The 10917-nt window shown below is 30.0% G+C and overlaps 1 protein-coding gene and 1 long non-coding RNA gene across 5 annotated transcripts in view; both read left to right on the top strand.

The window, feature by feature from the left end:
• Positions 1-10484, top strand: part of LOC105449685 (transcriptional activator protein Pur-beta) — a 55324-nt gene extending 44840 nt beyond the window's left edge. For 3 of the 4 annotated variants that reach the window (XM_011689028.1, XM_011689027.1, XM_011689031.1), the window contains 3 exons: positions 1469-1599; positions 1835-2062; positions 9233-10484. In XM_011689028.1, the coding sequence (XP_011687330.1) occupies positions 1469-1599; positions 1835-2062; positions 9233-9478 (605 nt within the window). In that variant the 3' untranslated portion in view covers positions 9479-10484. The remainder of the gene's footprint in view (positions 1-1468; positions 1600-1834; positions 2063-9232) is intronic. The other variant, XM_011689029.1, reaches the window with a different exon arrangement.
• Positions 6509-7432, top strand: LOC105449684. The gene is made up of 2 exons (XR_974369.1): positions 6509-7232; positions 7316-7432. It is a non-coding gene; the product is annotated as an uncharacterized LOC105449684 (long non-coding RNA).
• Positions 10485-10917: the final 433 nt, after the last annotated feature.

Genomic DNA, 10917 nt, shown 5'->3' with positions numbered 1-10917 from the left:
CAGCCCGCTCAGAGATGTGTATAAGAGACAGCAGTCAAGGTGGTGTAACCCCTTAATAAAAATGTATAGATCAATGGCCGGCGTTCAGCAGAAAAAGCAGCTTTGCAACTGTTATAAGATTCTTTAATATGATTGGTTCTCGCCTTTAATTCTTCAGTGGATATAAATGTATAAACCAATTGTATTAAAGGTATTAAAGAGCCTTGCAACAGTTGTGAAACTTACTTTGCTGAACGCAGCCGTTGTTAACTAATGAATTACTTTTTTGTCTATAATAAAATAATTCATAAATTTGGATTCATAAATTCCATTGGTTAACTTTAAATCTTTCTCATTTATCAAAAACTATTGCAGCCTCGACATTTTGATATTAGACGTTTAGATCGATATTCCTTTTAGATACTCTTTAGATATCATTTTATCCATTTTATCTCGATCTCAGAAATATTAACAGATGTCACGGTAAGTCTGAGACACCTGTACTATTTGAGGCATATAATATTTGTAATGAATCAATGTTTTATGTATAATAAAAATAAATAAACGTGAAATAAAATTTCTTTGTACAAAACTTTGTTTTAAAGAAAACTGACTTTAAAAATTCATTTGAATACGCGTACGATTGAACTTATTTTCTGTTAATTCTATTCACTTATGAGAAACTCTGTATTTCAATGGCATCATACAAATGCATTTACAGTAGGTTATTAGACAGCCTACAATGAATAATTTTCGTATTGTACATTATATCTAGAACTGAAAAATCAACTACAAATTTGAAAAATAATATTTGTCCCGGAGAATTTTCTTTAACAGTGTTGATGATATAATTGTTGATAACGCCCACGATTTTCATCAACATGATAAAAAAAATTAATTTTAGTTAGCATTTGTTTTACTATTTGTATATCTACATTTTGAATGATTACGATTACAAAATCATTCTGAATAGTATCTACTTGCAACAGAAGCAGTACATTAGTATATCTTCTATCATTGTATTGTGATATCGTTACTATTGTGATAACTCCAGTGAAAAGAGAAAGAAGAAAGCAAGATAATAGAATGAATAAAAAATAAGTTGTATCACTATTAATATTTACATTAACGTGAAATAATCGACAATGAATATTGAAATGAATGTTTATCATATCTGTTTATCAAACTAATTGTATGCAAATTTGACGAATTTTAAAATTGTCTTGAAAACAAAGTCTTGTATGGAAAAATTTATTTCATACTTTTTATTAATTTTTACGTGGAGAATCATCTTTCGGTTTACAAATTACGTTTTAAATTTTAAACTTTTATTTTATATGAAATATTGAGGCTTTAATTTAATATTGATTTTAATATAATCTAAAATTAATTTTTTTCTACTCATAATAATTATCATTAATTATTGTGTTTACATGCACTATTTGATAAAATGAATAATTCATTAACATTTTTGCTTGCTGGAAATCAGGTCCACCAAATCCGGAAAACGTGCCAGACGATGGAAAACTGAAATCAGAAATGATGGTGAAGGATAATAGACGATATTACTTGGACCTCAAGGAGAATTCTCGCGGCCGTTTCCTGCGGGTGAGTCACCCTGTATGTACCAGCCAATGTACTTACTTTCTACGCTAAGTCATAAGAAGACTCTTTCGTCGGCTTTCGTCTCAAGAGGTCTGCTCTTTTCGAAAAATGAAAAGATAAACCGAGTTCTTCTAGAATTGTTGATAAAAAAAAGGGTTATTTAATTAACGATATTCTTTTTTTTATAAATCTAAACAGTACAGCGGATTGGAACAGAATATCTTGTGTAATATTTGTGTCACTTTCCCAGGTATCGCAAACGATAACACGGGGTGGACCCAGGACTCAGATTGCAATACCAGCGCAAGGTATGATAGAATTTCGTGATGCATTAACGGATCTTCTTGAAGAATTTGGAACGGACGACGGTGGCTTCAAAGGCGATTTGCCGGAAGGTCGTTATATGCGTGTGGATAGCAAGAATTTCTATTTTGATATCGGCCAGAACAATCGTGGCATCTATATGAGAATTTCTGAGGTATATACATCAATTATTCACATAAGAAACGAATAACAACATAAATTGAAACTGTTACCTATTTTTTTTGTATTATTTTTTTTTAAATCTTTACAAAAAAAGTCTAAATTCTAATTGGTTAATGGTCACCTGGATATGAAATTATGAGAAAGAGAATTTGTGTTTATAAAATTAGGATATTTACTATTCTAATAGAATAATTAAAAAAATATGTTCAAATATTCAAATATTAAATTTATTGAGACTCAAAGAATTTTCATCAAAATTGTTTTCAAAGATTTTATTTTAATTTTCCAAGTATTATAAACGTACGTAGTATTAAAGTGTTAGATTTTTATAAAGGTATTTTATATAAGTATCGTTTTTGAATTTTTATGTTTTTGAATTAATTTTATTTTATTTAAAAGATCTTTTCTTTAATATTTTCAATATCTTTTTATAGCAGATTCTATTTTTTTGTAATTCTTAAAAATAAAAAGCTTAAAATTTTACATGATATGAAATATCTATTTTATGAAAGTCTTTCACTTTTTAATTGCTATTTTAAAAGCGTATTTTCGTACTTTAAAAGAGCTTTTAATTCTTCATAATTATATAAATAGAAAAGATAAAACTTGGGAAGTTTAGAGAATAATTAAATACATACATAGAAATTTAGATAATAATTAAATAAATTTTTTAACTTTATATTTTATTTTTAGAGAGCTACAGAGACGATATATTATCTCTGACAATAGAATGGAAATATTTGTTTGATTCTTACAGAGGAGTACACAAAAAGTAGGAAAAAAGATAAACATAAAATTTTGCTCTGAAACTTTCAACAAACATTTTACTGGTGTCTAAGAACGTAACAGTAAAAGGATTTTGCGGAGAAATGGCCAAAAGTACCAATATAGCGGATTGGTCTGTATCGTTCCCATTGAATTTATGTCTTACTTTGCATCAGTAACGTTATATTTGTGCGAGAACGCATAAATTGGAAGACGCGACAAAAATAGACTAATAGACGAAGAGAAATATACGAGTATGAATTAAAAGAAAGACTATTCTGTGAGAGTGTTATGTACTTATATGATCTGTGTATGGAGACTGTATAGGTGAAAGTAGGAAGATCATTGCGCGACTTTTTAAACGTTCTGTGGTAAATAAATATATAACCCAGGGTGTTCCAAAAAGATCGGGACCCCAGAATATCTTAAAAAATATAAGTTTTACAGAAAAGGGTTTTGGACAAAAGTTGTAGGGTTTAAAAAGATCTACATATTTATACTGATCTTATTGACTTGATCTTGGTGGTGTCGCCAAGGTCAGGTAAAGTTCATATTATTTTTTTTAAATGGAACACTATTTTATACTCCAGAATCTAATAGCTGGTACCAAGTGCTTTCTAAAGCACTATAATAAAGTATTTTTTGATTAAGTAAATCTCGAATTATGAAGACTTGCGATATTGATTTGTTGCATATAAGACAGAGTTTTGACATGGCAAAGAACAAAATTCAATAACACATACCGAGAAAGATTCTGACTCAAGATGAAGGTGTCAAAAAGAGGGCACACCGAGAAAATCACCAAATTATAAGATAAAATTCGATTCAAAACGAAGCAACTCTATTTATGTACGTGACGCAACTACGGAACCGAAAGAAGGTCGGAAAATCAACTGGAATACACAACAAAAATAAACATATATATCTACTTCGTTTTGAATCGAATTTTATCTCATAATTTGCCTTCTTTTTGTCACCTATTAACATTAGGGTAAAGTAGCGTAATTTGGTCAACATTTTTTGAACGCTGCAATTCGCATTAGACAGTTTGTCGTTTATGTCATTAAATTGTCATTGTATTAGCTCACTTTTGATGAGACATAGAGCTGAATAGATGTGTTAATTTTTTGCTAATTTTTGTTTATTTTTTTTTGTTAAGTTGACCAAATTACGCTATACTCCCTTATTGATGCAAAGTAATGCAGATACAAATCCAGTTGGATCGGTACAGACCACTCCGCCGTATTAACAGATGGATTTCTCCGCAAAATCCTTTTATGTTCTAAGATACTAGTAGAATGTTTGTTGAAAGTTTCAAAGCAAAATTTTATGTTAAATTTTTTTTCTACTTTTTGCGTAAAAATATTTAATGATTTTCGAAGTTGCTAATTATAAATTTGAGATGGACATTATAATTTAAAATGATGGGTTGAGTAAAATTGTCAGCCATTACATGACTATCTTTATTTATATCCTACATATATTTTTCATAGATTTGAAAATCTGCAAGTTAACTCGGTAATTGAGGATAATTTTCAAGTTCTATTTGTAATTAGTTACATCAGAAATCTTCATGAAATGTGTAAAACAATAATTCAAATTTTGTCTGTCATATTGTATCCGCCATATTTTCAATTTTGTAATCAAGTTTAGATTCATAATTATTTGAAAAACGTAAATAAATACGAAATTCAATATAAATTGCATTTAATATAAATTGATATATTAATTCAATATAAATTGCATTTAATATAAATTGATATATTAACTAGGTAATTATATTATTAAGTCTGCCATTTTATATTTTGTAATTTTGACTTTAGACTTTCGTAATCCGTGATCACAAAAACCTATAAATACACTATTTATACATAATTTAACGAAAAAAATTCTGTCCATAAAGAAATATATCGTCTCAAAGTGTCATATTTACATTATAGTACATATTAATATATTTATGTTTTTCTAGAGCTTAATTTTGAAGTTTAAAAAAAAATACCTTGCAGCCTACTAAAAGTTAAAAATGCTCTTATTAACCTTCGATTGTCAAAAAGTGACCCCAGCTTTTACTTTGGAGACAGATATCCGAAGTATAGCTTTGGTAGCCTTATCTAGTGGTAATTTGAACATTCTTCTTCAGGCAGAGACGCTGCTCAGCTTAAAATACTCGTTAGTGTGTATTTGGCATTAGAAAGTGACCTTAGGGTAATAGAGATTCCAGTATGACAAAGGCGTTGCTTTTAATCGTGATTGAGTAAAATTTTCTGTGCAAAATTTATCTATAAAACATATGTTTAACGTGTGGTAATTGAAAATTTATTTTTCTTCAATTTAGTTGACAATTTAATCGCGCGCGCGCTTTTTTTAATTATTAAAATGGTATATTTCAAGAGTATATCCCTAAAGGAGTTTATGCATATTAGGCGATTTGGGAAGCACGCGAGAAATGTTGGGTTCACTTTTTTTCTTACTTAATTTCACTTGCTGAATCCGAAAATCGTAGTTAAAATTGTCCTAATATTCGGGAAATATTTTTTATTATATTTTAAATAGAAAAAAGCAATAGTTGATTTTATCACGATGTTAAACCATATCTGCGAATTTCTCTTTGTTTTTTTAAAAATATGGTTTGATGTTACCTAAGCCTTTATCTTTTCTCATCATTGAGAATCTGCAAATTACTTTCAGTTATGTGTAGATTTTAACTTTTGCATTGAAACATCTTAATACATATAAATAATGTAGAAAAATGTTTCGGATAAAAATTATATTGTCTGAAGGGAAACAAATAATGGTAAAAATAATTTTTCAAAAAATTCTATTTTTCAAAGTCATATTAAGATTACCGCTATTTTTTTATATTAAATTATAGTATATATTTTTAATATCATTTCTTTAATTATTTTGCATGTAAAATTTGTAAAGCTATCAAAAATTCAATAGTTTATTATGAGATATTTTATACTTTATTATACCATATTTTGACATAAAATATGAAATATCCTATAAACTATTGATTTTTTAATAATTGTACCTTAATATTTTTATGCACAAAATAATTAGATAAATAGATTGTAGTAAAGAAAATACTCAATTGCTTCTAAAAAAATATGCAGTTTATGATATAGAACTACATATTTTTTTTAAAAGCAACTGAGTTTTTTTTTTATACCAATCGATTTATCTTATTATTTTGTACATAAAAGTATTAATGTATAATTATCAAGAAATCAATAGTTTCTGAAAAATTTCATATTATATCGAAATATGGTATAATAAAGTAGGTATAAAATATCTCGTAAACTATTGAATTTTCGATAGTACATACAATACTTTACAATACTTTTAATATGCAGAATAATTAAAGGAATCATACTATGTAAAAAAATTATATATTTTGATATAGAAAATGGCGGTAACTTTTATATGACCTTGAAAAATTGATTTTTTGGGGGGAAAATTATTTTTTATTATTTGCCCCCCCTTTAACCGTTTAATTTTTATTCGAAACATTTTTCCTTATTATTTATACGTTTCGAGATATTGAGTTGGCAAATATAAGTTCGTTCGGTTTTTGCTTCAGTGCAGATTCATTCCGATTTACTTTTTTTTTCTCGGCGCTAATGCACAATTCGAATGTTAATTTGTTTTACACAATCTGTCTGTCAATTTTGGTGTGACTAACTTCAATATTGTTGCGTGTTGCGTAGTTGTGAAAATGTAAATAAATAACGTGCATTATCGTTATATTTTGCTTTATTATATTAAAAAAGGCAAACGATCTGCAGAGGCTCATAGAAAGATATGCCGTGTATAGGGGGATGATGATTTAACCGAGAGCGCACATGCCGAAAGTGGTTTGTCAAATTCCGTTTTGGAGATTTCGACGTCAATGATGCGCCTCGCTCTGGTCACTCGAGATTGATTCAAGTGACGTCAAGACCATCATCGATAAAAATCCATGCCAATCAGTACGGGAGATTGTTACGGCACAGAATATATTTCATTGAAGCGTAGAAAACCATTTGCGCTAGTTGGAATACGTTTTTCAAGCTCAATGTTTGGGTGCCGCATAAATTAACCGAGGCCAGAATTTGAATCAATCTCGGTCGAGCGATCGGAGTGGAGCGCATCTTTGACGTCGAAATCTCCAGAACAGAATTTGACAAACTACTTTTGGCATGTGCGCATCTCCATATCGTTTGTCTTTTTTTAAATATCTAATAGAGTAAAATATGACGTTATTTATTTCCATTTTCACAGCTACGCAGCATGCAACAATAGCAAAGTTAGCCACATCAAAATTCAATGACAGGTTGTGTAAAGCAAAAGTACATTTGTTGTATGTACAATAGCGCCGAGAAAAAAAGAGTAAATCGGAATGAATCTGCACTGAAGTAAAAACCGAACGGACTTATTTAACAACCCAATATTTCGATGTAAAAGTTAAAATGTATACACAACTTAAGGTAAATTGCAGATTCTCAAGTCCTGAGGAAGAATGAGGGCTTAGGCAATATTGAAATATATTTTTATAAAAACAAAAAAAACTTGTAGACATGGTTCAACAAAGTAGTAATACCAGTAATAAAATCAACTGCTGCTTTTTTCTGTTTAAAATGTAAAAAAAAAATTTCTCGGACATTAAGATAATTTTAACTATGATTTTTGGATTCAGCAAGAAATTGAGTAAGAAAAAAAGTGAACTTAATGTTCCCCGCGTGTTTCCCAAATTGCCTAAAATGCATGAATCCTTTTTAGCAAAAAAAAAAAAAAAATTTTTTTTTTTTTAATGGAAGTTATTTTTTTCGCAAAAAATGGTCTTTCGAAATTTACTTTTTTTAAGAACTAGCACTAAAGACGCGCGCTTTATTTAGCTGCACTTTTTACTTTTTACTATAATTACAATTACACATCAACTTCAATGCACGCAACTCTCGAAAATATGCCATGACAGCCGCTCACGAAGTAAGCACAGCGAGACAACCAATCAACGTCACGGAATAGTCAACAATAAATTTCGAGTTTTCTCGATAATTCGACTTCGACTTAACATGCCTTTTTTTTAGATAGGATTTTTTTTCAGTATGTTGCAACTTTTCTAAATTTTATACAATTAAATCAGAATATATTCTACAATGTTTAAATCCTATTGAAGAATTTTTGCGATCCAGTTAAATTAATCTTTGTTGAATGATTCGCCAATATAAATGTTAATATTCAGCGATATTTTTATTTATTTGAAGTGCGACCTTTTTACAATTCATGGCTCTTAAAATTCTGTTCTATTCATTTCTCAAATGCCGACATATATCTGTTCTTTTTTAAATAAAACACTCAGAGAAACGCTAATCAACAAATCTGTCGGTTGCTAAGATTCACAAAATAAACTAAAGGATATAATATAATTAATATGGGCTGCTAAAGTATTTTAAACGTAGATCACATAAAGAACCAATTAAAATTCATGAACAGTTTTTAAACGGCAGTTGCATAAAATTGGCCTGGATAAATTGATCCCATTTGATAAACTTTTGTTAAAAAAAAGGTGACAACCAAAGGTTAACATGCCTACAAATTTAATTAAAAATGTCTGAAATGTCTAAGAAGGAAATCTTTTCTTGATTTGAGACTTTTTAAAAGTATTTATGTATACATTTATATTAATAAAAAATCTACATTTATTATTTTCTTAATAATAAGTGAAACTAGATATAGTGACTATAGTGAATAATACAATTAAATAGAGGAGCGCCAAATAGGTCGAGACTGGATTTTGGTACTTAATAATATTTTTATGTAAATTTTAAATGTTATAAATATTTTTAGTAATATGAACTGCTCGTCGATTGTTGTTGGACATATAACGCAATCATTGAAGCTAATAGTAAAAGGAATAGTAAAATTACAAATTTAAATTTATCGCCAATTTAATAATAATGATGCTAATAAGTATCATCATTAAAATACTGCGAAGAACTTATTGTGAAAAATACATATTACCTCAGCCAAGATTCAAATCTAAAACCTGACTATTTAGAACAAACGTTTTTTTTTCAATTCGATCATTGAGACGTCTTTAATATTTTTTGCCATAAGTTTTTCGCAATATTTTAATAATAATTATTCATTATTATTAAAATTAATGATTAATCATCTTATTCCAGCTTTAGTGTATGATAGCATTATAAATCTAACAGTAATGAGCGTGCAGTTTATGTAACCGAAAATATATTTAACATTTACAGAAATATTATTAGACACAATTCAGTCTTGATTATTATTTTTTAAATCTGAGCCAAATAGAATAAAAATAAAGAAAAACAAACGAGCTTTTTAATCAATTTAATTAATTTTATGCCTGCGATAGTAAATAATGCAAATTGCATTTTTATAGGTGAAAACAAACTTTAGGACAGCCATCACCGTACCAGAAAAATCTTGGGCACGTTTCCGTGATATCTTCGCAGATTATTGTGAGAAAATGAAGGAAGGCGGTGGTGTCAGCAGCAGCAGCAGCGGTGGCGGAGGAGGAAATGTATTGTCCGAGGGGAAAGGCTCGGTGGTGGCACAGGTACCATCGCCATCCTCGAATACGCAGCCTAATCCCAATCCAAATTTAGACTCTCCTTTAATCAAGTGAAAAAGGCTTTAACTTAACTCGAACATTTGGGAATTATAACTCGTAAACTCGTTTTCAAGTCATTAAGCGAAGAAACGGAACTTGTCAGAGTCTATGCCATCGTCGTCGTCATCGTCATATTATTCATCGGCTATGACATTGACATGATCATCGGTATAATCGTTACACCGTCGTCATCGAGATCATTTATCGTCATCGTCGCCGTCGCCGTCGCCGCCAGATCATTATCATCGTCACATCGTCACAACCGTCATATACTTGCCGCTAAGCGCAAACACCAAAACTCGCCTGAAATATGACCATTATATCGCAGAGGGCATCAACTGATTGTTGAGGTATATTCATATAACCACAGATTTGATAAAAAGAACAAAACAAAATGAAAAATGGATGCGTGACGTGGTTATTAATACACAATTGTTGGCACGTGAAGACGAAAAAAGGAGGAAAGAGGGAGAGATGATGATGACGATGCGTGTGTGTGTGTGTACGTATGTATGTATGTGTGCGTGCGTGTGTACGTGTGTGCGCGTGTGTGTGTGCGCGCGCGCGTGTGCGCGCGTGTGTGCGTGCGCGCGCGGAGGGAAAATGAGTCACTGCCGCTCGTGCGACTAACACAGATAACACACAAAAAAAAAAAAGAAAAAGATAAAAATACGCAACAACGGAAAATCAAGAATATGGTTATCGAGCGATATCTTTTTAGGTGAAACTCGAGTAGCCATCGATTAACGTTATGAGTACTACCGTTCATTTCCTGCTTGCTTTCCATAGACGCACGTTCGTTTGGTTTCACTAATTTTCTTATCGTACAATCTTTTTAATCTTGGACGTTTGGATAATCGCACGTATTTTGCAACTCATGTATGAGTTGAACGTACTGAGAATCTTGAACGGGAAATGGACTGTAGTGTAGATCACGTTACAATTGAATTTGATCGTTCAGAATTTATGAATAAATAGTTGTTATATTAACGATTATATCACGAGTAAGAAAAAAAAAAAACGTGGATTGTCGCGAGGAAAAAAGATAACCAAGATCCATTGTATCTATTGTAGGCAGTATGTACGTCTCTTCGATTTAACTGAAAAAGAAATCTCAAAGTCACTGTAGTTTTGGCGAATACTTGTCGAGGAAATGTCGAAAATTAAATGTAGATAAAATGTTGCTGGATGCAACTCCATTACGTTTGTTCAACGATAAGAGTGCGATTTATTACTATGGTAATAAATTATTAAGTTGAACAGAATATATATATATATAAGGAGAAAAAGATGAAGATGAAGAGATATCCGCATCTTTTATTCGAATATTTATATTACTCTGTCTGCACTAAGCGATATCATACATTCATTTAAAAACTGAACGACATCTCTATTAAAAGTAATGATATACATACATATATATGTATATATACATATATATATATATATATATA

Source organism: Wasmannia auropunctata, unplaced genomic scaffold, assembly GCF_000956235.1.
Source record: "Wasmannia auropunctata unplaced genomic scaffold, wasmannia.A_1.0 LD336074.1, whole genome shotgun sequence".
Classification (NCBI taxonomy): domain Eukaryota; kingdom Metazoa; phylum Arthropoda; class Insecta; order Hymenoptera; family Formicidae; genus Wasmannia; species Wasmannia auropunctata.
The sequence above is the reverse complement of the archived record's forward strand: the minus strand, read 5'-3'. Positions and strand labels throughout refer to the sequence as shown.